The 25654-nt window shown below is 38.9% G+C and overlaps 2 protein-coding genes across 4 annotated transcripts in view; one reads left to right on the forward strand and one right to left on the reverse strand.

Annotated features, from left to right (window-relative positions):
• RO60 (Ro60, Y RNA binding protein) overlaps positions 1-16338 on the reverse strand; it is a 37108-nt gene extending 20770 nt beyond the window's left edge. The window contains exons 1-2 of the mRNA XM_027843425.1: positions 16177-16338; positions 10941-11541 (exon numbers count right to left, since the gene is read on the reverse strand). Of these exons, the coding sequence (XP_027699226.1) occupies positions 10941-11520 (580 nt within the window). The 5' untranslated portion in view covers positions 11521-11541; positions 16177-16338. The remainder of the gene's footprint in view (positions 1-10940; positions 11542-16176) is intronic.
• Positions 16339-16466: 128 nt separating this feature from the next.
• UCHL5 (ubiquitin C-terminal hydrolase L5) overlaps positions 16467-25654 on the forward strand; it is a 38122-nt gene continuing 28934 nt past the window's right edge. The window contains exons 1-2 of one of the 3 annotated variants that reach the window (XM_027843471.1): positions 16467-16794; positions 20803-20866. In XM_027843471.1, coding sequence (XP_027699272.1) covers positions 16719-16794; positions 20803-20866 — 140 coding nt within the window. In that variant the 5' untranslated portion in view covers positions 16467-16718. Of the gene's footprint in view, positions 16795-20802; positions 20867-23106; positions 23146-25654 lie in introns of those variants that run through there. The other 2 variants (XM_027843470.1, XM_027843472.1) reach the window with 2 other exon arrangements.

A 25654-nucleotide genomic window follows, 5' to 3' on the forward strand; every position in this document is an offset into this window, starting at 1 on the left:
ATATTTCCAATATTATTAATAGGGGTGATAATGAATGGTTGCTGCATTTTATCCAAAGCTCTTTCTGCATCTAATGAGAAAAATCATGATTTCTGTTGGTTTTGTAACTGATAGTCAGTTTTGCTAAGTTTTCCTAATATTAAACTAGCCCTGCATTCCTGGTATAAATCCCACCTGGTCATAGTGCAGGATGCTTATAATTTCATTGCTAGTATTTTATTTAAATTTTAAAATATTTTAATATTTAAATTTTAAATATTTTTACATTTTCAATACTTTATATTTTTCAATATTCACTGGGTAAATTGGTCTATAATCTTGTTGTAGTTCTTCCTGGTTTAGATATCAGCACCATATCTGTATCATAAAAGGAATCTGGTAGGACTCCCTTGCCTATTTTTTTCCATATAGTTTATATAGTACTGGAATTAATTGTTCTGTAAATATTTGGTAGAATTCACTTGTGAACCCATTTGGCCCTAGGGATTTTTTCTTAGGGAGATCATTGAAGGCTTGTTTAAATTTCTTTTTCTAAGATGAAGCTAAGTATTCAATTTCTTCTTTGATTAATCTGGACAATTTATATTTCTGTAAATATTCATTTTGGTTAGATTGTCAGACTTATTGGCATTTAATTGGGTTAAATATTTCCTAATAATTGCTTTAATTTCCTTTTCACTGGTGGTGAATTCTCCCTTTTCATTTTTATACTGGTAATTTTTTTTTCTTTTTTAATCAAATTAACTAATGGTTTCTTCTATTTTTTTTTCTTCATAAAACCAGCTCCTAGTTTTATTAGCTCAATAGTCTTATCACTTTCAATTTTGTTAATCTGTCCTTTGGTTTTCAGGATTTCCAATTTGGTGCTTAATTGGGGATTTTTAATTTGTCCTTCTCTCTTTTTTTGAATTGTATGCCCAGTTCACCAATCTGCTCTTTCTCTATTTTACTGATGTAAGAGTTTAGAGAAATAAAGTTTTGCCTATGGAGAGGGCCAGCTCTGATCAGTCCAGAAAAGGGTTAATTTAACTCCTGCCTGTTCTTACCTTCAAGGGCTCACTACTCTCCTCTTCATTAAGGGGCTCCTGGAACTGCCCGACCGTGACACAATAAAAGTGTGGCATGAGGGATAACATGTGGCAAACTAGGGAGGACTAGTCACATACTTAGAGATAAGAACCTGAGATAGCCCTGAGAATGATTGTCGAGGTCTGTTAATTGACTGTTAATCTCTACCTTGTAACCATTTGTTTAAAATAATGTAATCCTTTTTTCTTGACACTTTTATTGTATGCTCCTTTGATGTATGTCCTGAAAGCATTTTTTTACCCAGCTCTGAACCTTGAAAATTATTCCGTAACAGTTACAGAATATGCATAGTTTTCCCATACAAGGGATAATTGGAAGTTCCAAACTTTTTTCTATATATGCTGTGACCCTCAGATGAATGAACGGTTCAGTCTTGGCTGACCTGCCTGGCCCATGTTTCTTCAGTTCACGCTCTCCCGTCAGGTGTGATTCTTAGTTGCTGGCAACAGCCTAAGTACTGCTTTGGCTCCATCCCATAAATTCTGGTATGTTATCTGTCATCATTCTCTTTAATGAAATTGTTCCTATGATTTTTTTTCCCCCTGACCCACTTATTCTTTAGGATTATTTAGTTTCCAGTTAATTTTTAATCTAACTTTCCACTTCCCTCTAGTGAATAATTTTATGGCATTATGTTCTGAAAATGATGCATTTAATACTTCTACTTTTCTACATTTGATTGAGGTTTTTATGCCCTAATACATGGTCAATTTTTGTGTAGGTGTTTTATACCACTGAGAAAAACATATATGCTTCCCTATCCCCATTCAACTTTCTAAATTAGTCTATCATACTTAACTTTTCTAAAATTTTATTTATCGCCTTCTTGTTTACTTTGTGGTTAGATTTATCTAGTTCTGAGAGGGGAAAGTTGAAGTTCTCCACTAGTATCGTTTTCCTATTTCCTCCAGTAACTCACTTAACTTCTTTAAGAATTTGGATGCTATACATCTGATGCATATGTTTAGAACTGATATCATTTCATTGTCTATGGTACCTTTTAGCAAGATGTAGTTTCCTTCTTTATCTCTTAATTAGATCTATTTTTGCTTTCACTTTGTCTGAGGTCATAACTGCTATTCCTTTTTTTTTTTTTTTTTTACTTCAGCTGAAGCATAATAGATTCTGCTCCATCTCCTTACCTTTACCATGTGTTTCTTATAAAAAACATATTGTAGGAGTCGGGTTTTTAATCCTGCTCTGCTATCCACTTCTATTTTATAGGTGAGCCCATCCCATTCACATTCAGTTATGACTGTGTATTTCCCCCCAATCTTTTTCCTTCTGTTTACCCTTCTCTTTCTCCTTTCACCCTTCCTCTCCTCACCAGTGTTTTGCCTCTGACCACTGACTCCCCAAATCTGCCTTCCCTTCTGTTAAGCCCCACCACCTTCTTAACTTTCTCCCCTCCTACTCCCCTATAGGGTAAAATACATTTCTATACCCAATTGCGTATTTTATTTCCTCTTTGAGCCAATTCCAGTGAGAGTAAGGTTCAAGTGACACCCACTGCCCCCTCCAACCCCATCTTCCTTTCCACTGTAATAGGTCTTTCATGCCTCTTGATGTAACATAATTTATCTCATTCTACCTCTCCCTTTCCCCTTCTCCCAGTGCATTTCTTTCTCACCCCTTATTATTTTTTTGGATATCATCCTATCAAAGTCACCCTACACCCGCACTCTCTGTATACTCCTTCTAATTGCACTAATAGTGATATAGTTCTTAAGAGTTACAAGTATCACCTTCCGTGTAGGGATGCAAACAATTTAAAGCTTTAATGTAGAAGCTGCTAAGTCCTGTGTAATCCTGACTATGGCTCCACGATATTTGAATTGTTTCTTTGTGGCTGCCTGCGATGTGTTTTTTTTTTTCCCCTCGACCTGGGATTTCTGGAATTTGGCTATAATGTTCCTGGCAGTTTTTATTTTGGGATCTCTTTCAGGAGGTGGTCAGTGGATTCTTTCAAAGTCTATTTTACCCTCTGATCTTAGGATATCAGGGAAGTTTTCTTTGATAATTTCTTGAAAGATGATGTCCAGGTCCTTTTTTTGATCATGGCTTTCAAGTAGTTCAATAATTCTTAAATTATCTCTCCTGGACCTATTTTCCAGGTCAGTTTTTCCAATGAGATATTTCCCATTTTCTTCTATTTTTTCATTACTTTGATTTTGATTCTTGATGTCTCATGGAATCATTAACTTCCACTTGTCCAATTCTAATTTTTAAAGAGTTATTTTCTTCAGTTTGTTTCTTACTTCCTTTTCCACGTGGCCAGCTCTACTTTTTAAGGAGCTGTTTTCTTACTGTCTGTGGGCTGAGAGCTCCCAAAGCTACTGCTGCTGCTGTCAAGCCACCTCCAAGCACACTATTTGTACTTCAGCCATGCTCAAGGCCTGAACCCATCATACAGACCTCTTCTGTGGATCTTGTAAGTTGTCTTATGCTCGATATATGTTTCCCTCTGGCCTTTTGTTGGCTCTGCCACTCCAAAATTTGATTTAAGGTGTTAAAGTTGGTTGGAGATGAATGTCTACTGTTTAGTTGGTTATTGCCTCTAGCTTGGCATCTTGGCTCCACCGTGTTCCAATATTTCAATTTTCTAGCAGGTGAAAATTGCCATTTGAATAAATATCATTTTTTTTAGTCAAGACAGGATTGTATTTTCTCAATGATATAATTAAAATAAGTTTGTATATCATTTATAATTTTCTCCCCATAATTACAACTTGGATCACTGGAAGTTAATGGTTGAACATGATTAAGGAAATCTGGGTTCCTGCCCCCATTTTATCACTCTCCCTATTGGCAAATAAAAGTTTCCATAAGCTTATCATTTCTATGCAGATGGCTTGGGGATCTACAAATCTAACCCTAATTCCCCTCCTGAGCTGTAATTCCTCATCACCAATTGCCTATTGGACATTTAAAACTAGATCTTTCAGGAATAGGTCCTGAAGAAATTTTCTGCCCGAAACTACCCCTCTACCAAACTTCTCTATTTCTGTCAAAAGAACCACTATTTTTTCATTTCCTAGGTTCAGTCTCAGTATTATATACTTTATTCCTCACTTCCTCTCAGCATATACAGCAAATCCAATTATAAATTTCTATCTCCACATCATTTACTGCATATGTTCCCTTCTTTCTAAACTTAAAACCATCACCTTATTTCAGGGCCATATCATCTTGTGCTCACTAGACTAAGGCAAGAGCCTTATTGAGCTCCCTGCCTCAAGTTTCTTCCTATTTCAATCTATCCTCCACACAGCTGCCAAAGTGATTTCCTTAAAGTGAAAATTTGTTCAAGTCACTCCCATATTCACAGCATGTCTGACAAATTTAAGATTTAAGTTTTTGGGATAAGAATTTACTATTTGGTAAAAAATGCTGGTAAAACTGGAGAGCAGGCTGGCAAAAACTACCAATAAATGACACCATTTACCAAAATGAGGTCAAAATGGATACATGACCTAGACATAAAGGGAGATATCATAAGCAAATCAGAAGCATACAAAACATATTACCTATTAGACTTATGAACAGAATTTGTGAACAAGGGGTAAGAGTATTGTGAGATGTAAAATAGTTAATTTTGACTACATTAAATTAAAAAAGTTTTGTACAAATAAAATCAATGTAGCCAAGATTAAAAGGAAAACAGAAAATTGGGGGTAAATTTATAGACAGTTTCTCAGATAAAGGTCTCATATCTCAAAATATATGGAGAATTTTGTCGTTTATAAGAATATGAGTCATTCCCCGACTGATAAATGATCAAAGGATAAGAATAGGTAGTTCCTGGAGGAAGAAATCAAAACAGTCACATGAAAAAATGCTCTAAATGATTATTGATTAGAGAAATGGTAATTAAAACAACTTTGAGATGTCATCTCATACCTATTAGATTGGCTAAAATGACAGAAAGGGAAAATGACAAATGCGGAAGGGGACGTGGAAAAATTATGACACTAATACAATGTTGGTGGCATTGTGAATGGATCCAGCCATTGTGGAGAACAATCTGAAATTACACCCAAAGAGTTATAAAAAACTGTGTATGACCTTTGACCCAGCAATACTACTATTAGATCTGTTTCCCAAGGTGATCAAGGAAAAAGGAAAAGAACCTATATGTTCTAAAATATTTATAGCAGCTCTCTTTGTGGTGGCAAAGAACTGGAAATTGAGGGGATGCCCATCAATTAGGAAATAACAAGATGTGGTATATGATTATGATGGTATACTACCATGCTGGGTAAGAAATGATGAGCAGGTTAATTTTAGAAAAACATGGAAGGTTTTGCATGAAATACTGAAGAGTGAAATGAGCGGAACCAAGGGAACGCTGTGTACAGCAACAGCAATATTTTTCTACTTTTTTATTAATACATTTATTTATTTTTAGTTTTCCACATTTACTCCCACAAGATTTTGAGTTCCAAATTTTCACCCCATCTCACCCCTCCCCCAACCCAAGATGGCAAGCATTCTGAATACCCCTTAACCTAGTCTGCCTTCCCTTCTCTCTCTCCCCACGCTTCTCTTAACCCCTTCCCCTTCTATTTTCCTGTTGAGCATTTCCTGTATTTCTTATTTCCCAGTTGCATGTGAAAACATTTTTTTAAACACGTGCTTTTAAAACTTTGGGTTCCAAATTTTCTCCCTTCCTCCCTCCCCACCCACCCTCATTGAAAAGGCAAGCAACTCAATATAGGTTATACATGTGCAGTTATGCAAAATACTTCCATAGTAGACATGCTGTGAAAAACTATTTCCCTTAATCCTATCCTGCCCCCCTATTTATTCTATTCTTTCTTTTGTCCCTGTCCCTCCTCAGAAGTATTTGCTTCTGATTACCCCCTTTCCCAATCTGCCCTCCTATCATTCCCCTACTCTCTTGTCCCCTCGCCCCCCCCATTTTCCTGTAGGGTAAGACAGATTTCCATACCCAATTGAGTGTGTATGTTATTCCCTCCTAAGTCAAATCCTATGAGAATAAGATTCACTCATTCCCTCTCACTTTCCCCCATTTGCCCTCCACTGTAAGAACCTTTTCTTTTGTTTTTTTTTGGGGGGGGATAATTTACCCTGTTCTACCTCTCCCTTTCTCCTTCTCCTAGTATAATCCTCTCTCACCCCTTAATTTTATTCTCCAGATATGACCCCTCCATTTTCAACTCACCCTGTGAGCTCTATCTATCCATACCTATATATACGTACATATAATTTTTTTCCCTCCAACTACCCTAATACTGACAAAAGTCTCATGAGTTACAAATATCATCTTTCCATGCAGGAATATAAACAGTTCAACCTTAGTAAGTCTCTTAAGATTTCTCTTTCCTGTTTGCCTCTTCATGTTCCACTTGAGTCTCGTATTTGAAAGTCAGATTTTCTGTTCAGCTCTGGTCTTTTCATCAAGAATGCTTGAAAGTCCTCTTTTTCACTGAATGACCATTTTTTCCCTACGAAGGATTATGCTCAGTTTTGCTGGGTAGGTGATTCTTGATTATAATCCTATCTCCTTTGCCCTCCAGAATTTTATATTCCATGCCCTGCGGTCCCTTAATGTAGAAGCTGCTAAATCTTGTGTTATCCTGATTGTGCTTCCACAATACTTGAATTGTTTCTTTCTGGCTGCTTCTAATATTTTCTCTTTGACCTGGGAACTCTGGAATTTGGCTATAATATTCCTAGGAGTTTTCCTTTGGGGATCTCTTTCAGGAGGAGATTGGTGGATTCTTTCCATTTCCATTTTGCCCTCTGGTTCTAAAATATCAGGGCAGGTTTTCTTGATAATTTCTTTAAAGATGATGTCTAGGCTCTTTTTTTTGATCATGGCTTTCAGATAGTCCAATAATTTTTAGATTCTCTCTCCTGGATCTATTTTCCAGGTCACTTGTTTTTCCAATGACATATTTCACATTGTTTTCTAATTTTTTTTCTTTTGGATGTTGTACAGTGTCTTGATTTCTCAAAGTCACTAGCTTCCAACTGCTCTATTCTAATTTTTAAAGAAGTATTTTCTTCAGTAATCTTTTGGACTTCCTTTTCTATTTGGCCAATCTTGCTTTTTAGGGTATTCTTCTCCTCATCGGTTTTTTTGGACCTCTTTTGCCATTTGGGTTAGGCTATTTTTTTAAGGTGTTATTTTCTTCAGTATTGTTTTGGGTCTCCTTTGGTAAGCTGTTGACTTATTTTTCATGATTTTCTTGGATCACTCATTTCTCTTCCCAGTTTTTTCTCTACTTCTCTTACTTGCTTCTCAAAATCGCTTTTGAGCTCTTCCAAGGCCTGGGACTAAACTGATTCATATTTTTCTTGGAGGCTTTGGATACAGGAGCTTTGACTTTGTTGTCTTCTTCTGGTTGTATGTTTTGATATTCTTTGTCACCAAAGTAAGATAATATAGTCTGACTCTTTTTGTGAGGTTTGCTCATGATCCCAGTCAATTACTTGAGTTTTAAACTCTTTGTTAAGATAAGAGTCTGCTTCCAATGTGGAGAATGTACTGTCCCAAGCTTCAGGGGTTTGTACAGCTGTTTTCAGAGATACTTCTAGGGACCTTACAAATTTTCAGTTCTTCCAAGGTGCTATGATAAGAAGCCACAACAAGCTCCACCACACCAGAACTCCTCCTTGCCCCAGGATCACCCCTCAGAACTGTGACCCAGATCCAAGCATGGGCAAAGCAAGAGATTCCTGCCTCAGTACTGGCAAAGAGATCCCTGCAATCCCCCTCTGATCAGCCACTCGATTCCCCCTCAGTCTGTGGGCCAGAAGCTCAGGAGGCAGCCGCGGCTGAAATCTAGCTTGTCTCTCACCACTACAGAAACAGACTTTTCCCACTGACCTTCCAAGTTGTCTATGGTATTCATGGGTTGAGAAGTCTGGAAACTGCCACAGGTGCCTGTGATTCAGGCCTCTGAGGCCTGTTCCAGGTTTGCTGTGGCCTGTGCACCCACACCAAACTGCACTCCTTTCCCCACCCAGCGCGATATACCTTTCCAATCAACTATCCAGGTTGTCTTAGGCTGGAAATTTGTTTCACTCTGTCTTTCTGTGGGTTCTGCTCCTTTATAATTTGTTTAGGGCCATTTTTTTTTTTTACAGGTATTTGGAGGGGTTTGGGGGAGAGCTTAAGCAAGTCACTGCTTTCCCTCTTCCATCTTGGCTCCACCCCGCAACAGCAATATTTTTTTTTTTTAGTGAGGCAATTCGGGTTAAGTGACTTGCCTACAGTTACACAGCTAAGAAGTATTATGTGTCTGAGGCCGGATTTGAACTCAGGTCCTCCTGAATCCAGGGCTGGTGCTCTATCCACTGCGCCATCTAGCTGCCCCCAATAGCAATATTTTTCAAAGAATAACTATGAACGATTAAGCTATTCTGAGCATTGTACTCAAATCAACTACAAAGAGTCTATGAAAGAAGATGCTATCTACATCCATAGAAGGAAGTGATAAATAGAAATATGCATAGTATGGTTTTACACACATACATACACAGACACACATACACACCCTGGCTGTGTCTTTAAATTGTGGACTTTTCTAGTGTGGGTCGGGGAGGGAGGCAGACAGTCTGGGACGTAAAATGTACAAAAATTAAATTAAAAAAAAAGAACTAAGTAGGACTTCAAGATGAAATGTATAAAGAGCAGAGGCATTCCAGTTTTAGGAAAAAGCCAGAGCAAAGGTTCAGAGGCAGAGAAGTGATGGATGTTTATGGTGGACAGTGATTAATCTTATTTGGCTGGAGTGTTATGTAGAGTATGTGGAAGGGAGTATATGAAACAAATACGGTGAAATACAAGTTTACTATATTGTGAAAATCTTTGATGCCAGGCACAGCAATTAGAACTTTACTCAGAAACAGGAACCAAATCTATTCTAACAGTAGAATAAAAAATGGATTGGAAAAAGTGGTGAATAGACAGCATATAGAATGGGAAGACCCAAATCACAGAATCCTGGCGTCGGAATATCTTGCTTAACCATTTACCTGGAGGCATATCCCCCTCTATTACATACCTTATAAATGTTTATCTAGTTTTTAATCCGATGACCTCCAGTGACCCCCAACCCTTTGGCAGCTCCATTCCACTTTCAAATAGCTGTTAGAAAGCTTTTCCTGAAATTGAGCCTAAATCTGTCTCTTTTAAATTTCTAGCCATTGTTCCTAGTTCTCCCCTCCAAAGTCAAATAGAATGAGTTCCTCTTCCTTGGAGGGCTGGGGTGGGGCGGAGAATAGGAGGAAGAGAGTATGGGGGTATAGTATCTAGACCTGGACCCTATGACTCTTAAGGTGGCCATTTTTGTTGTTGCAAAATCACTCTGTCACCTCATAGTAAGCTTTCACATCAGGTTACTATTGCTAATATGGATTTTTTAACCCAAGTCTAAGACTTATGTTCAAACCTGTATTTTATCTTAATAGCACAGGGTTAAGAATAAACCTTTGACATAGAATAGACTCTACTTGGAGAAACCTCTTTCCAAACTGACATCGAACACAAATGACTACTCTTTAGGTCTGGCTAGTGCAAGTTATAAATCCATCTAAGTAAATGAGATAACATATATAAAGTGCTTTGTAAGCCTTAAAAAGTTATATAAAAGATAATTATCATTGTATTATTAACCATACCTATGCTACATCTCCATCTTTTCCACAAGAATAGCATAAAGACTATCACGTTGCATAGGTAAACTACTGGGAGGTAGCATGGTATAGTGGAAAGAATATTGGATTTGTAGTCAGAGGACCTGGGTTTGAATTCTGGTTCAGGAATTTATTATTTCTCTGGCCCTCATCTTCATCTATAAAAACAAAGGGGATAAGTAAGATGACCTTTAAGGTTTCTTTATGTTTAAATCTGTAATTCTCTAAAAAGGCATTTCTATCATCTACCATTATAGTAACCCTATCAAAAAGGAAATTCAGTGAGTTTAACTTTACCTGTTTCTTGATGAAGCTATGGTGATCCTTTGTGATCACTACTTCCTTTCCTATGTAGTCACTATGTCTTTAATAAAATATCATGTAATTTTGCAAGGATCAAACTCAAACTCACTGGCTAAAAGTTCGCCAACTATATATTCTGCCATTTTGTGAAAAATGTAGTATGTGCCTTGCTTCCATACTGCAGCATCTCTCTTATATTCCATGAGTTTTCAAAGACTACTAACAGCAGTAATATCCTTCAGTTCTTTAAATATTCTGGAATTCTGGTGTTTGGGCCATGTGATTTCAACCATTTAACAAGGGGAAGGAAGTAATAGAGATCTAAGTGCTCTCTTGCTATCTACCAATTTATCTTCACAGCACAGTATAGTCAATAGAATTGGCCTTGAAACTAACAAGACCTAAGTCTAAGATGCATCTAAGATGCACACACACAGGCTATGTGACCTTGGACAAATCACTTAACTCTTAGTGTTCTAGACAAGTTTATAAGACTGTAAGGTGCAGAGAAGTTGCTTACCTGTACTGCTAGAAGTAGTTACATCATCTAGGATTCCTTATCAATAAAATCACAAGCTCATTCCCTACCCATTTAACTTATTTTTGTCTTTTCCAATCCAAGAGCTTCTCTTTGGCAAACAGAAGCATAATAAAAGTCAAATAGCTACATTACTTTTTTGTTTGTGTTATCAAAGTTTCAACCACCCAGGAACAATCCTACTTTTGATCTTCCTTGTTTTCTTCAATATAGCTCTAAAAAGTTTTCTTCTTATCCTTACACATTTCCATGCCTAATAAAAGTATAAGACTTTTCTGTGCTATTGTGTGCTTTATTAGGACAGAAAATTAAAAGGATACTAAAAATGAAAAATGAGTCTTACCTTCATTAGAAGGTTTAAGATGAGACAATCTTAAAAGATCTTTGTGTGACCAGCCATTTCTTTGTTTATATTTTGTAATAGCCAGAGCAAGGGTCATGCCACTTTTCCCATTATACCAGTCTGCTACAGCTTTTCTGAGAGCGCGACCCCACATACCACATTTCATGCTTTCCTTTAGATCTTTTTTAAATTGAATAAAAGTGAAGAGGTGAGTAGGTATTCGACATACTTCAGAAACTGCTTTAAATGCTGCTTGTTTTGTGTTTATATCAGAACACTGTGAGCAAATGGCAAGAGCAAAAAGTATTGGCTCCTGCTTTGCTGTTCTCCCTTCTTGACTAAAAGTCTTTATTTCCTGTATCACATCACATCCTTTACCATCTTCAATCAGTCTAATTAAAGCTTCAGCATTTTCAAGGCCCAATTTCTGCTCTTTGATGTAGTAAGTACCACCTTCAGAACCAAAACATAAGAAACGGTGCAGTCGATTCATGTCTGTGACCTGCCAAACATAGCCACTGGCAGAATTGTTCACCTGTTTTTCATTCAGTGGTTGCATTTGGCTTATAGATTCCTCCATTGTTTTCTTTTTTTAGGAAACCTGCCAAGAAGACCACAATGTTACCACTGGAATACAAAAGAGCAAAATTAAGACATATGAAGTACTTTCAATTCTTGCTTACTTGCATTTATATATCGGTACGTTCTGGGAACTTAAAACACTTCAAAGAAAACAGTGAAGCCATAGTGTACAACAGAACCACTCCAAGCATTAGCTAGGAATAAGGTAGGCACTATTATTGTTCCCATGTTACAGATGAGGAAATTTCCACCTTCACCAGACTGCCAGAGGAATCCATGACACACACACAAAAGGTTAATAACCTCTGCTTTGGAATGATATGTACAAGATATCTCAGTTCTTTGGTGGTTCTGTATTTATTGTATTACAATTATCCATTAATTGTATACATTAATTGTATATAAATACCCTGGTAATGAGCTAGGCAGTAACATAAGAATGACACCCCTTTGTAAAAAATAAAATTTCGTATACCAAAAAAAAAAAAAAAAAAAAATCTGAATAAATCAAGATAAGGAATTACTAGTCAAATATCTCTTCCTCTAAAAAGGAATCATATTTAACAACTAATTTCTTACTATATCTATTAAGAAAACTTTTGATACCAAAGAAATAAGAACTTAATTTCTGGGCTGATTCTAAATTATATGCCCTGTTAACAAATCATTCAGGCTTTTTAGATAACATTTCTTTTGAAAATTAGGCTTAAACCTTCGATCTGTGTCAAGTTATAAACTATACATTTATATACGTTAAATGTTTATGTATGTTGGAACATGTTTTTATATGTTGGAATGTTGAAAATATATTATCTCAGGAAAAGTAAGATGTATAAAACAACTTGATTGTGAATTATGTAGTTCATGCAAAACATTTTCTATAAAAGGGGAATATACTGAGATAACATCAAAGAAATGCCATCCGAGTATACAATATTTACATACAAACATGGTATTTTTGCGTAATCTAGTTCTAAATTTCCATGACTGATGCTTGTTAACTTTTGTCCCACATAGAATCACAAGTTTTTTAAATATTATATTAACTCATCTATGCCTAAGGTGGACATAACTATTTAATATCATAAGAGAACAAGGTGATACAGTGGATAGTGCTGGGCCTGTCAGAAAGACAGGTTCAAATCCAGTCTCAGATATTCACTAGCTGTGTGATTATGGTCAAGTCACTTAACTTCTGTCAGACTCCATTTCCTCAAGTCTAAAATGGGGAAAAATACTAGCATACACCCTTCAGGGTTGTTGTGATGATCTAATGAAGTGCTCAATAAATGCCTGTTCTTTTCCCCTTTCCATAAGGCTAAACTGAGTTTTCTTTACTCAGTTAGGGATCATTAAAATGTGCTATCCTTTTGCATATGACTTATTGATACATAACTAGTAAGATAAGCATATTTCATTATTTTTTAGCAATGATGCTAACAGCTCTTAGCTATTTACATACTTTTATTGCTAGCCAGGGTAGAGAACGGTCATATAACAGATCATATAACTAATGGTAGGGCCAGTATAAAATTCTTATCCATTCGGTTTTTAAATTTTTTTTTTTAAATTTTCGTTATTCTGAACTTGACAAATGTAAGTATTTCCATATACAAAGAATAAAGGCAGAGGACTACATGTAAAACCACAGAATTCCATTATGTACAGCTTGCATTTCTTTTCAAAATGGTAAAATGAATTCAACATGTTATTTTTGAAATTGTCCTCCCTCCAAACTTTCTTATGTGGATCTTTTTAAAAGATGCCACAATAACCCTCCTCTTTGTTTTTATTGGCATCACTCTCTATAGTCTCTCTCTCCATCATCCCCACTCCCCAATCCCAAACTTTTAAAAAATAAGTATAATTAAGCAAAACAAATCCAATCTATTGGCCTTATCTGAAAATGTTATGCCTCCACCCACACTTTGAGCCCCCTACTTTCTTTTTTTTAAGTGAGGCAATCAGGGTTAAGTGACTTGCCCAGAGTCACACAGCTAGTGAGTGTTATGTTTCTAAGGCCGCATTTGAACTCAGGTCCTCCTGACTTCAGGGTTGGTGTTCTATCCACTGTGTCACCTGCTGCCCTAGTCCCTTACCTCTTAAACAAGCAAGCAGTGAATAACATTATTCACAGTCCTCTGGATGACCTATTCAGTTTGATTTTTATTAAAAAATTATCAAATTGGTAAAAACAAGAACACTATCCTTATGAGTACATTTAAATATGAAATAAAAAAATTAAGTCATATTAGTTACACAGACAAAAAAAGAAATATACAATAAATCATCAGTAATCTTTGCGTGGATTTACCAGTGAGTGGATTACTCATGGCCATTTTTTAACGCCAGGCTGTTATTCTCCAGCTCTAGGTAATGCTTCCACCTTGTCTGGTTAGCCACATTATTAGCAGGCCAGGACAGACCAGGGCAGTGAAAGGAACAAAGGCAATATGATGGCGGAGTGGACAACATGGGTAATCCTGTAATTAGATAACCTATTCATGTACAATCAGAAGAAGTTGTTTAAAATTGCAAGGTGGTTAATTTCTATGGAGTTGGCCTTAGCATGTAAATAATTTAGTTATTCTAACTACTGCATCACTCTAGGAAGCTAGTATGGATTTTCACTCTAGAGAAATCTTTTTTTGTTTTGCTTTAATTTTTTAAAAAATTGTTCTGGTGAGGCAATTGGGGTTAAGTGATTTGTCCAGAGTCACACAGCTAGTGAGTGTTATGTGTCTGAGGCCTGCATTTGAACTCAGGTCCACCAGACTGTGCTCTATCTGCTGCACCACCTAGCTGCCCTGCCCCCCCCCCTTTTTTTTAAAAGAAACTGATAATGTGCTTGAAACAAAATGCCATAAGATGGATATAATTACTGGGATTTTTCTAATGTGATTAATATTCTGCATAATCTAAGTTCTGTGTACTTTAAATGCATTCATTTATTTTTAATGTAAATACAAAATATAGATATCTAAATATCTATATCTAAATATAATATACACACAATGAACCTGTTTCAAACTCTTTAGTTTAGGACTATGTACAAACAAAATATACACAAGATAATATGGAGATATCCTCAGAAAAAAGCAACAAGAATTATGGCACAAGCTAAATCTTAGGGAGCTGCTTAGGTTCCATACAGATTTAATGACTTGCCCATAATCACAATACCAGTATCAGAGACAGGATGTCAATGAATGTTTTCTTGACTCCAAGCCTAGCTCTCTATCCACCTGGCCAAGCTACCCCTACATTTGATAAAAGCTACTGTACAAATCGTGATGTCTCTGTGGTTTCCAATTTAATACCACACCCATAGCGCTTTAAGCATAACAATAGCTGGCTAGCGTTTATACAGCCCTTTAAGGTTTGCAGAGAACTTTACAAATATTATCTCATTTGAACAACACCCTGGTGAGGTAGGTGCTATTATAATCATTTTATAGAAGAAACTGAGGCAAACAGAGACTCTGTGACTTTCCCAGTTCACATGGCTAGTTGAATCTCAGGTCTGAGGCAGGATTTGAATTCGGTTCTTCTTAACTTCTGGTCCAATGCTCCAGTTACTGCCCTAGAAATATTTAATACGTCTTCTAAATCATCAAAAAAACCTTGTACTTTGAAACCAAGCACAGGAGGTCTCAAAAGTCTTGGCGAAATTCTAAAGCACAGATGTATAGAGTGCTGGACCTTGAGTCCGAGTTCAAATCCTACCTTATTCACCCGAAGCAAGTCACCTGTCTATTTTCTCACCTGTAAAAACGGCCTAACACATACCTCCCAGGGTAGTTGAGCTATGTAAATGCTGTAACTATTATTATTATTTTAAACTACTAAAGCTTAGAATGGCATTAAGACTTTTGGAACACCCCGTTATTTTTAAGGTTGACTCCCTAAAGCACTGTTACACCAGAGGTAACTTCAAGACATTTTAAAGATTTATAATTCAGCCTGTGCAAGGAAAGGGGCCTTTCTCCTCAATCTCCAGGCCCTTTAAAACAACTTTTTATTATGTGAATACCTTTAAAGGAATGACACACCAGACCGTTCTCATTCTGTCACTTCGCTCTTAATCTCTCCTACCGAGCCATAATTGCCATCTCCAGTAAGGGCTTGAATGAGTCAGTAAAACTCCACCCCCACCCCCACCTTTTTTTAAATAGACCGCTCCATCACCTCCACTCGCCATCCGCTCAAAGAGAAGTCCTTGAATCAGAACACGCGCACAAGCGGCGCCGCACCCTCGGGGACCTCCGATCTGGACGGCCGCAGCTGCAGCGTCGGCACCGCCAGTCAATCCCTCCCGGGCCTCGGACAAAGCCGCGGCTCCGTCTCTCCCCCCGCCCCCTTCCCTAATCTCGGAATGGCGGCGGCCGCAGGAAAGGGATGGGGTGAGGGGGGGGTGATCGTCCCCTCCCCCAGGGACATCAGCGGCCATGACCGCCGCAGGAAGCCCGGGACAGCTTCCCCACTACGCCGAAGATCTAGACCCCCTTATCCACAGCCAGCCGCCGCCCACGGGCCGCCCCGGGAAGCCGGGCTGCCGCCAAGGGGAGCAGCCCGAGGCGCGGGTCCCGGGGGGTCGCTCCGACCGCACAAAGCCCCTGGGGGAGGCGGGAGCCGCCTCCTGGAGCTTCCTCACCTGAGTGCAGTCACACAGAGTCGGGAGGAGGCCCTCAGGGCAGGCGGCTCCGCGTAGGGCCCCCTCGGCCGAGGCTGGCCTCCTTGGGAAGCAGCAATTGAGGCAGCAGCAGCAGCTATTTTTCCTTCCCCGACCAGATTCCGTCCCGCCCCTTTTCCCCCACGCCTCTTTCGAGGATCCCGGATGTTACCTCTTTTTTGCCCACCCTCCTACCCAGAATCCCTCCCCCTCCTTTGCCCAACCCCTCCCTCGCCTTCTCAGGCGGCTACGGGTCGTGAAAGGGGCCACTTCAATAGGACCTCGTCTCCTCGTTTAAGGCTAGAGCGGCCCTTTTTGCAGGCTGTGGCGGCTCAGGTGACGGGAGCCCCGAAGGTTGTCGGGAAGGAGGCGCGGTGACGTGTGGTGGAGGACAGCCGCGGCGGATTTGCTGTGCTCGGGGTCTGCCGCTGGTGTTGGGGGTCGGTATTGGGCGGCGGCGGCTGCAAGCGGCGGCCGGGAGTTGAGAGGCGGTGAGACAGGAGAGGAGAGGAGCGGCTGGGGCCATGGCGGCCAGCGCCGGGGAGTGGTGCCTCATGGAGAGCGACCCCGGGGTCTTCACTGAACTCATTAAAGGATTCGGTGAGAGCGGAGGGCACCGCGTAGCTTCTGGAGCCTGGGAAGAAAGCAGGAGGAGGCGGCGGCGGAGGCCGTGGCCCCCGGACCCGGCGTGGGCTTGACCCGAAGCTTCAGCTTGGGGCGAGGACCGAGCGAGGGCTCCTCCGGGACACCCTCCCGCTCCCCGCCCAGGGCAGGAGCAAGGTCCGCGGCGGCGACTCCTCCTCCCCCCACCCCTGGCAGGTCCCCTTTTCCCCCTTGTCTTTTTTCACTCCGGGCCAGGGACCGCCCCCGAACCCCCCAGGGCTGCGGGCAAGCAAGTCCGGGGTACGACGACCTCGCAGGAGGGGCCCACGCCCCGAGGGACCCTGAGCCGAGTCTTTGCGGGCTGAAGCCGCCCCCTTTAGACTTCCTGGGGAAACTACCTTCGGGACTGACTCTGAGCCATGCTGCTGCCCCGCCCCCTTCCTCCTCCTCCTCTTCCTCCTGCTTGTGATGCAAGGCCTCGTGGCCAACTTGGTTTGCAGGGAGAAAGTGATCTTCCTGCCCCTGCAAAAGAAAAAAAAAAAGTTTCCCCGCTGACCCCAGCAGAAAGCAATCAACTCTTCAGCCTCACGTCTTCAACACCCTATCAGGCCCTCATCACCTTCTTGCTGGGTTATGTTTAATAGCTTCAATTGGATTCAGGATTCCATGACTCTCCAGTCTTTTATCCCCCTTACCATAAAACTTGCAAAATACTCTTCCTTTAAAACATTCGGTCAGCTGGCAGCCAGGTGGCACAGTGAAGTTAGGAAGACAAGTCACTTAACCTGCCTGCTGCAGTTTCCTCACCTGTAAAGTGGGATGATAATAGCACTAGCCTCCCATTTTTGTTGTGAGGGTAAAATGAAATAATTTTTAAAGTGCTTTGCAAACCTTAAAGTGCTATGTAAATTCTAGCTATAACAGTGATATCAGCTTTTTAAAAGTTTTAGTCCTATTTTCCATTAGTAAAAATAAAGTGACAATTAGGTTATAATAAAAATAATTTCAAGCATTTATATAGTGTTTTAAGGTTTGCAAAGTGCAACAACCCTGGGAAATAGGTGCTATTATCCCCATTTTACAGATTAGGAAACTAAAGCTGAGCAGGGTTGGAAGAGTTGCCCAGGGTCACACATTTAATGTTTGAGGCAGAATTTGAACTTAGCTATGACAAAAGTATAGAATTAACTTTTAAATGTTGGGGATGTGAAGAAGAAAACAGGTCAGATGGCAGTATTTGATTAAGGGCTTACTGTGTGTCAGTCATCGTACTAAACACGGGTAATTCAAGGAAAGGCAAAAATATGACCCCTGCCTTCAAGGAGCTCACATTCTAGTGGAGGAAGGGACATTTAAGTAACTACATAATCCAGTATATATAGAGAGAGAGAGGTGGAAGATTATCTCAGAAGGCACTGACAGCTGAGGGAATCAGGACAAGCCTCTTATAGAAGGTGGGATTTGAACTGAGTATTAAAGGAAACCAGGAAGGCAAAAGGTGGAGGTAAGAAGGGAGAGTTCCATGCATATTCCATGCATATAGAATAAAGCTCAAGTCATCATACTAATCCCTTTCTCAATAACATAGTGGTTATTTCCTGTAGCATAAAATACAGATTCTTCAAGTTGACATTTGAAATACATTACAATCTAGAGAGCCTTCCTTTACAAGTTTATTTCTTAATCCATTATTAATAGAGAAATTCCCTTTAACATTCTTATGTTTGAGTCAAACTATTCCCCAAATTCAGCATTTTTTCTTTTGCCTCTGTCATTGCACAAGACTTCCCCAATGTTTGATTGTACTTCCTTCTCACCTCCACCCTTTGGAAGCTGTTTTTTCTTCAAGTCTGAAAGTCATATGACACCTGTCTGAAATCTTGTCTGATTCCACTCATTGCTAGTGCTTTCTAGCCCCTCATCTAGCTTTGTATGACTTGTCTGGTTTACTTGTATGCCTTAGCAGAATATAAGTTCCTTCAGGGTTCAGGGCTGGTTTTGTTTTTGTTTTTTTTGTTTTGTTTTTTTGTTTTTTTTTTGTATAACCTCAGCTTAGTATAGTGACTTTCACATATCAAGAGCTTAGTAAAGCTGGAGCTTGTTGGAGTGTTTGAATTCAGCACATTATGTATGTTACTTCTTTATAACATTCTTGCTTCTGATCTTTTCTTTGTACTGCAAGTTTATTTTCCAACATGTCTCTTTCTTGAGGCTGTATTCTTAGCTGTTAATTTGATCCCTTGTGCTGAGGTTAAATTTCTCATACTGATAACAGGTAGTGTCTGTTCTTTTACCTTCTTGAATGAGATGGTATTTATTCATAAATTAAAATTTTTAATTGACTTAGGATTTTTTTAATTCAGTTTTCACTTTGTGAAAAACAGTAATGGGTTTTAGAGGTCATTAAGTTGGAGCTAGAAAAATTTGAGACCATTAAGTATCAAGTAATTTGCTAATACTGGTGTACCTCATTTCATACATTACATGTGTTCTAAAAATTCATTCATTTGACAAATTATTGAGTGCATAACATACTATGTGAGAAGCTACATGCCAGGGTTAGGAGGGCCATTAAAGTATAAAACATTCCTACCCTCAAGCTAATTAAAACATCTCATAAGGGAGATGCATGTACGCAAATAACTGTGGTATATCATCTAAAGTGAGATCACATAAAAATTTTTTTATTGATATTTTTATCACATTTGTTTCCAAATATATCCCATTCCTTCACACTAGCCACTCTTAGTAATACTTTTTTTGAAAAGAAAAGAACGTACTTCAACAAAGTCAATCAATATGTTAGTCATGGCAGTGTATGCAATATTCTATACAGTACCCTTCCCCCTTTCACACCACTGTTTCTGTGGAGAGGGGAGGGAAGTACTTTAACTCAACTTTTTGACAAGATCCCTTTTGATGAATAATAACAGAAAGCTTTCTGGAGAAGATTGGCATTTGGTTTGGTCCTTGTCAGTTGGGTCAGTTTTGATAGTCAAAGATAAACAAACTATTGGTTAGAGGGTTGGTACGACTTCCAAGTCTGATGGGAGCTTCACTCTCTATAAAAACTTGATTTTCAGTCTTCTTTCTTACCATTAGTTAGAGCTTGATAACTCACAGATGCCCTGGTCTCTCCTGTTCTTGCTCTGTCTTGGCCTCTGGGTAAGGAAGACACTTTTCAGCTCCCCTGAACTTTAAGCTGTTCTGCACTGATTTTTCACTTTACCTAATTTGTTCTTCTTGGAGGTATCCGTGAATCCACACCCTAGAAGCTGTTTTCATCCCTGACCTCTTGCCTATTTGTGTTGGCTGAAGTATATTCACTGATAAGTTATTAGGACTGATTCTACTCTGGCAAAGTTAGTCTTCATCTATCATTATGTTCTAAGGTAGTAAGTACCTTGTCTTTCTTTTCCTTATGGTCACATGGTGCAAGAGTCAATCTTCCTGGAGTACTTGCATATCATTTCAGTTTCTTCTAGCATCCAGAACAGTCAAACCTCTGAATCTATTTTTCAGCCCAACCCCTATGTATACTCTCAAACTTTTTGATAAATCTTTACTTAGCTGTTTCTAAGGGAGAAGTAAAACATTGAGTTACATTCAGTGGAGAACTATATTATGCATAATTACTACCAAAATAAGAAAGCTGAGGTAGTTTGGTAAGAGAATGATGGTTAAGTTCAACAGGATGCTTAACAAAAAATTATTTTTTTACTTTTCATTTGTTACATGTATTAATATTAGGGGAAAAGTATTTAGCTTTTCCATTTTATGAAAGAGAAAGAAACTTGGTTAGTGCTGTGAAAGAATTTTAGAAATCTGGCAGATTTCATCACCACCAACTTTGGTGGAAATTGTAAATGAGGATAATGTTATACAGTGAAATAAAGCATACATAATTTGTATCTTATTTTAAAATAAGTACTTGTGTCTTTAATCTTTGTAAGCAAATACCATTTGTAAATTTTCTGAAAAAAAAAATGTTTTCACTTATTTTAGGTTGTCGAGGAGCACAAGTAGAAGAAATATGGAGTTTGGAGCCAGAGAACTTTGAGAAATTAAAGTAAGCCCTTTAAAAAACTTTTTTTTTCCAATTTAGGAAAGATTTTATCATCCAATTAAAATTTGAAAGTATAACCATGCTTGATAATTCATTTTAATTAGATGTGTATGTATGTGTATATAAATGTGTGTATGTATGTATCCATTATATAATTACAATTGCAGGTCCATGTTTTAAATTTCCAGTACAAGCAGTCCCCAATTTTAAAGTCCATTTTTTAGAACTTGAAATCTATTTTCATATTCATTCATTTATTCATTCAACAAATGTAAAGTGCCTACTTTGTGCAGAGCATTGTGCCAGGCGCTGAGGGAGTCACAGAGGTTGAGACATAGTCCCTGTCCTTATGGAGCTTAGAGTTTAGTAGGGGAGTAATATACCAACATGCAGAAAAATACAATATACAATATCACATTATTGGTGTATTAGAAAGTTTCATTACTGCTGTGTAATGAAATAAGAGAGAAAAGTTGATTGTTGACCAGAGGCATCATGGAAGGTCTCACTGAGGAAATGCCTTTTGAGTAACGCATTAAAAGATTGGCTAGGGACTCAGCAAGACAAGAGGGGAAGAAGAGCATTCCAGACATAAAAAACAGTTCATTATCTCTACTTTCCAAAACCCTGTCTTTCTAACTTCCTTATTTTTGTTGAGAGTACCACCATTCTTCTGATCAATCTCAGAGTCACCCATCTCTTTATCATCCTTTATCTCCAGACAATTGACAAATCTTACTGATTTTACCACCATGTAATACCTTGCATTTCTTTCCACTCAGTCATCATCATATTTCAGTCCTCCATTGTCTCACTCTTATTTGGATTTTTGCAATAGCCTCTGTAAAAAAAAAAAAATTTGTATCTCATTTTTTTTCCTGTTAGTGACCCTTTGCAATAGATTTTTTTTTAAAAGGGGAAAAATTGTTCAGCAAAACTAACCTAGACCTCAGCTATGTAATATTCCATATCCATAGTCCTCCTTACAATATCCTCCTCTTAATTAGTTTCCCTGTAACCGTTCTCTTCCCTAACCCATAGTTACCAAATTCTGAAGCATAGATTTGACCATGTCATTCCTCTACTCAAAAAACTCCAATAGCTTCCTCTTATATCTAAGATAAAATACAAATCTCTCTGGCTTTTAAAGCCCTTTGGATTCTGGCTTCAACCTGCCTTTCCATGATTATTTGCACATTACTGTACACACACCTGACTTTATAGCCAAAAGAGCCAGTTTGCCATTTCATGTACTTGACCTTCCATTGCCTGTCTGTGTGCCTTTCACAGGATTTGCCCCATGTCTGGAGTGCACTGCTTCCTCTTCTCCTCCTTAGAGAATCCTCAGCTTCTGTTAAAGCTAGGCTCTGGTGCTACCTCCCACAGAAAGCCTATTCTGGTCCACTTACTTGCTAGTACTCTTGCCCAAGAAATTGCTTGGAATGTATTTTTTACTTAATTTACTGTGAATGTGTTATTTTCACATAATAGGATGTAAGCTCATTGAGGGCAGGGGCTATTTTGGTTTTTGTCTTTTGAATCCCTAGTGCCTAGCGCTGTGACTGGCACGTAGTAGACACTTAATGAATGCTTATTGTATTGAGCAAATGTGCAGAAGTGGGAGAGAAAAGCACATGCAATTCACTCACTAGCAATAGGCAGCTACAGAGAGTTTTTGAGCAGAGGAGTGCAATCAAAGATGCACGAATTTCTGAGTTAGAAGAGACCTTAACACTCAGCTAATGCCACCCATGCCCCAGATAGCATCCCCACCAGAGTCAACATGACAGGTGATCATCCCTCCTCTAGGAAGACTTTCAGTGAGGGAAATGCTGCCACCTGCTGAGGTTTCCATTCTGCTTTTGCATAGTTCTGACTTTTGGAAGTATTTCCTAACTTCAGATCCAAGTTTACTTTTGGAAGTTCCTGGTTTCTGTTCTCTGGGGTCAATCAGAATGAGTCTAATTCCTTTTCCGCATGACAGCCCTTTTGATACTTGAAGACAGGAATCATGTTTTCCCTGAGTCTTCATGTTAAATATGTCCAATTCCTTCAGTAGATCCTTATATGAAATAAACTCAAAGCCTTTTTAAGGGCTTTGAGAAGTTATTCTCCTGTGGACATTCTTCAAGCTTAACAATGTCATTCTTAAATTGCGGCACCTAGAACTGAACACAATACTCCAGATGTGGTCTGACCAGGGCAGAGTACAGCAGGACTAACCCTTCCTTATTCCTGGAAGCTGTGCCTCTCTTAATGCAGCCTCACAACAGCTCTGTGAGGTAGGTACTATAGGTGTTATTATCCCCATTTTACAGATGAGGAAACTGAGGCTGAGAAGTTAAATGATTTGTCCCTCAACACACAGTCAGCAAGTATTTAAGTGCTAGGCACTGGGGATAAAAACAGGAATAACAAGGCCCTTACATTCTGTTTGAGAGGAAACAACCTATACACAGAAACTTAAATACAAAGTATATGCAAAGTAATTTCGTGAGGGAGTACCTTAGCATCTGGTGTGATTAAGGTAGGCTTCTGGTAGGAAGGGGGCACTGAAAGCCAAGCTTTGATGGAAGCTGTGGTTTCTGTGAGGTGGGAGTAAGGAGGGAGAGCACTCTAGGTGGGGGTGGGAGATGGAGTAGGAGGGGGAGCAGCCTCAGAAGAATGAGGAAATGGAACGTCATCTGTAGGTAACCACAATTAGGCCAGTTTGGTTTGAATGTATAGGACGCAATGAGGAGTAACATGAAAGATGTCTGAAGTGTTAACTGGTGGCCAGAAATCAAGATCTTTAAACATCTAACTGAGGATGTTGTATTTTACCCTAGAGGCATAGGGAATTACTGAAGATTCTTGAGGAGAATGACAAAAACCTGGAGTTTTGGAATGCCAGTTTAACAGAGTTGCCAAGGTTGAATTGCAAGAGGAAATACTTGTTGGGAGCTCAATTAGGGAAGCTGTTGCAGTGATGTAAGTGGGAGGTGATGAAGCCTAAAATAGGATGATGACTGGGTTAGTGGAAAGAGAGGGATGAATATGGGATGCTTTGTGGAGGTAGAATGGATATGACGTGACTGTTTGGAGATGAGGGAGAAACTAGAGTACAGGATGATTCTTTGGATGTGAGTCTAGGGGGTAGGAAGAATGGTGGTCCCTTTGATAGAAATCACAAAGTTAAGAGAAAAAGGAATGTTGAGGGAGGGAGGAAGGAAAGATAATGAGTTTTATATTGGGCATGCTGAGTTTGAGCTTTTTATGAACATCTCAGAGTGCCCTTGTCTGTATTCCCATGGTTGAAAATCTCATTGCTCTCCATATCTCTAGGATAAAGTACAAATTCTTCAATTTGTCATTTCAAGACCTTCACCTTCTGTCTCCTGTTTACTTTTCAGACTTCTTTTACGTTGTTCTCTTGCCTAGTCATTCATACTGGCCTCCTTGAAATTCCCCAAATTTGGCATTCTTTATTTAGACTCTTTGTCTTTGCCTAGGATATCCCTCGTTCTCAGAATGTACTGCCTTCTTATCTCTGCCTTTTAGAATCATGAACTTTCAAGGCTCAACTCAGTGCTGTCTATTCGGTGAAGCCATTTCTGATCTCCCAAGTTGTTAATGTTCTCTCCCTCCTGAGATAATCTTGTATGTACTTATTTGTGTAATTGTTATGTCCTCCACAGTGAACAGTAAGCTCCTTGAGGTCAGGGCTTTTTTTGTTTTCTTTTTTTTATTTATTTCTCTGGTGTCTTCTACATAACAATAATAGTACAATTAATAAATGGTAGTTAATAAATTCTTGTTGAATTGAGGTCCATTCTAACTATGATATCCTATTTAGGTTTGTGGCCCATTTTAACCCATAAAGTAATTAAACAATTTTAAATAACACAATGTATTTCTATTACTACCTACATATACATTTGTTTATATATGTGTATCTCTCAGTCAAGAGGATAATCAAAAGATTATTCTTTCTCTTTTTCAGAGTAGGGGAGGGAGAAAGGCAGTGAGCTGTGAGTTGTGTTGGAGAGGAGTCAGTCTTTTGAGTCAAGTCATCCTGTGTTTAAGGCCCAACTTTGTCACTTTCTGTATGACCGTAGGCAAATCACTTAACCTCTTAGTGCCTTAGGCAACTTTATGCAAGACTAATTTGCATAACAATTGCCGTTTTCATTGGTAGAGAGAATAAATCTCAGACCCAGACAAAAAGCATCTATATGTACAAACATATCTCTGTTACTATCATAGTAAGTTATATGCATTACTTTAAAACTTGATCATCATCTTTAACATTGTTACTAATCAACCATGTATTAAACATGCCAGCTGGAGACAATAGGAATACTTCTTATACCTCAGCTACTCAAGTCTCAGTACCTAGAGCCTGAGCACTAGATCCTAGAACCCCATTATCTCCATGGCTTTAGTGAAGTATCCTGCTACACAGGACAGAGTAGACTAGGGTGATTTGTAGGATAGACTCTGGTGACCAGATCTTCTAGGGTAGGATATCAGGATATGGTTTGTGATGGATGGGGATGGATAGATTTTGTGATGAGAGGGTCTTTGACAACTGGGACTTGAAGGTACACTGGCAAAGGGTCCAATAGCTTTTAGTTAAAGTAACTCTAATTGGTAGAAAAGAAAGGGATTTTTATGGTAAACTGTTCTCTTTGAGATAGTGAGTTTTCAGGATGGGGACACCGACATAAAAATGGAGAGCTCTCTGAGGACAGTGATTATGTCTTATCTAATTTTGTGTCTTCCCCAGTGTCCAGCACAGTGTTCTGCATG

This window comes from Vombatus ursinus, unplaced genomic scaffold (genome assembly GCF_900497805.2).
Source record: "Vombatus ursinus unplaced genomic scaffold, bare-nosed wombat genome assembly UNPS02014909.1, whole genome shotgun sequence".
In the NCBI taxonomy this organism is placed as follows: Eukaryota; Metazoa; Chordata; class Mammalia; order Diprotodontia; family Vombatidae; genus Vombatus; species Vombatus ursinus.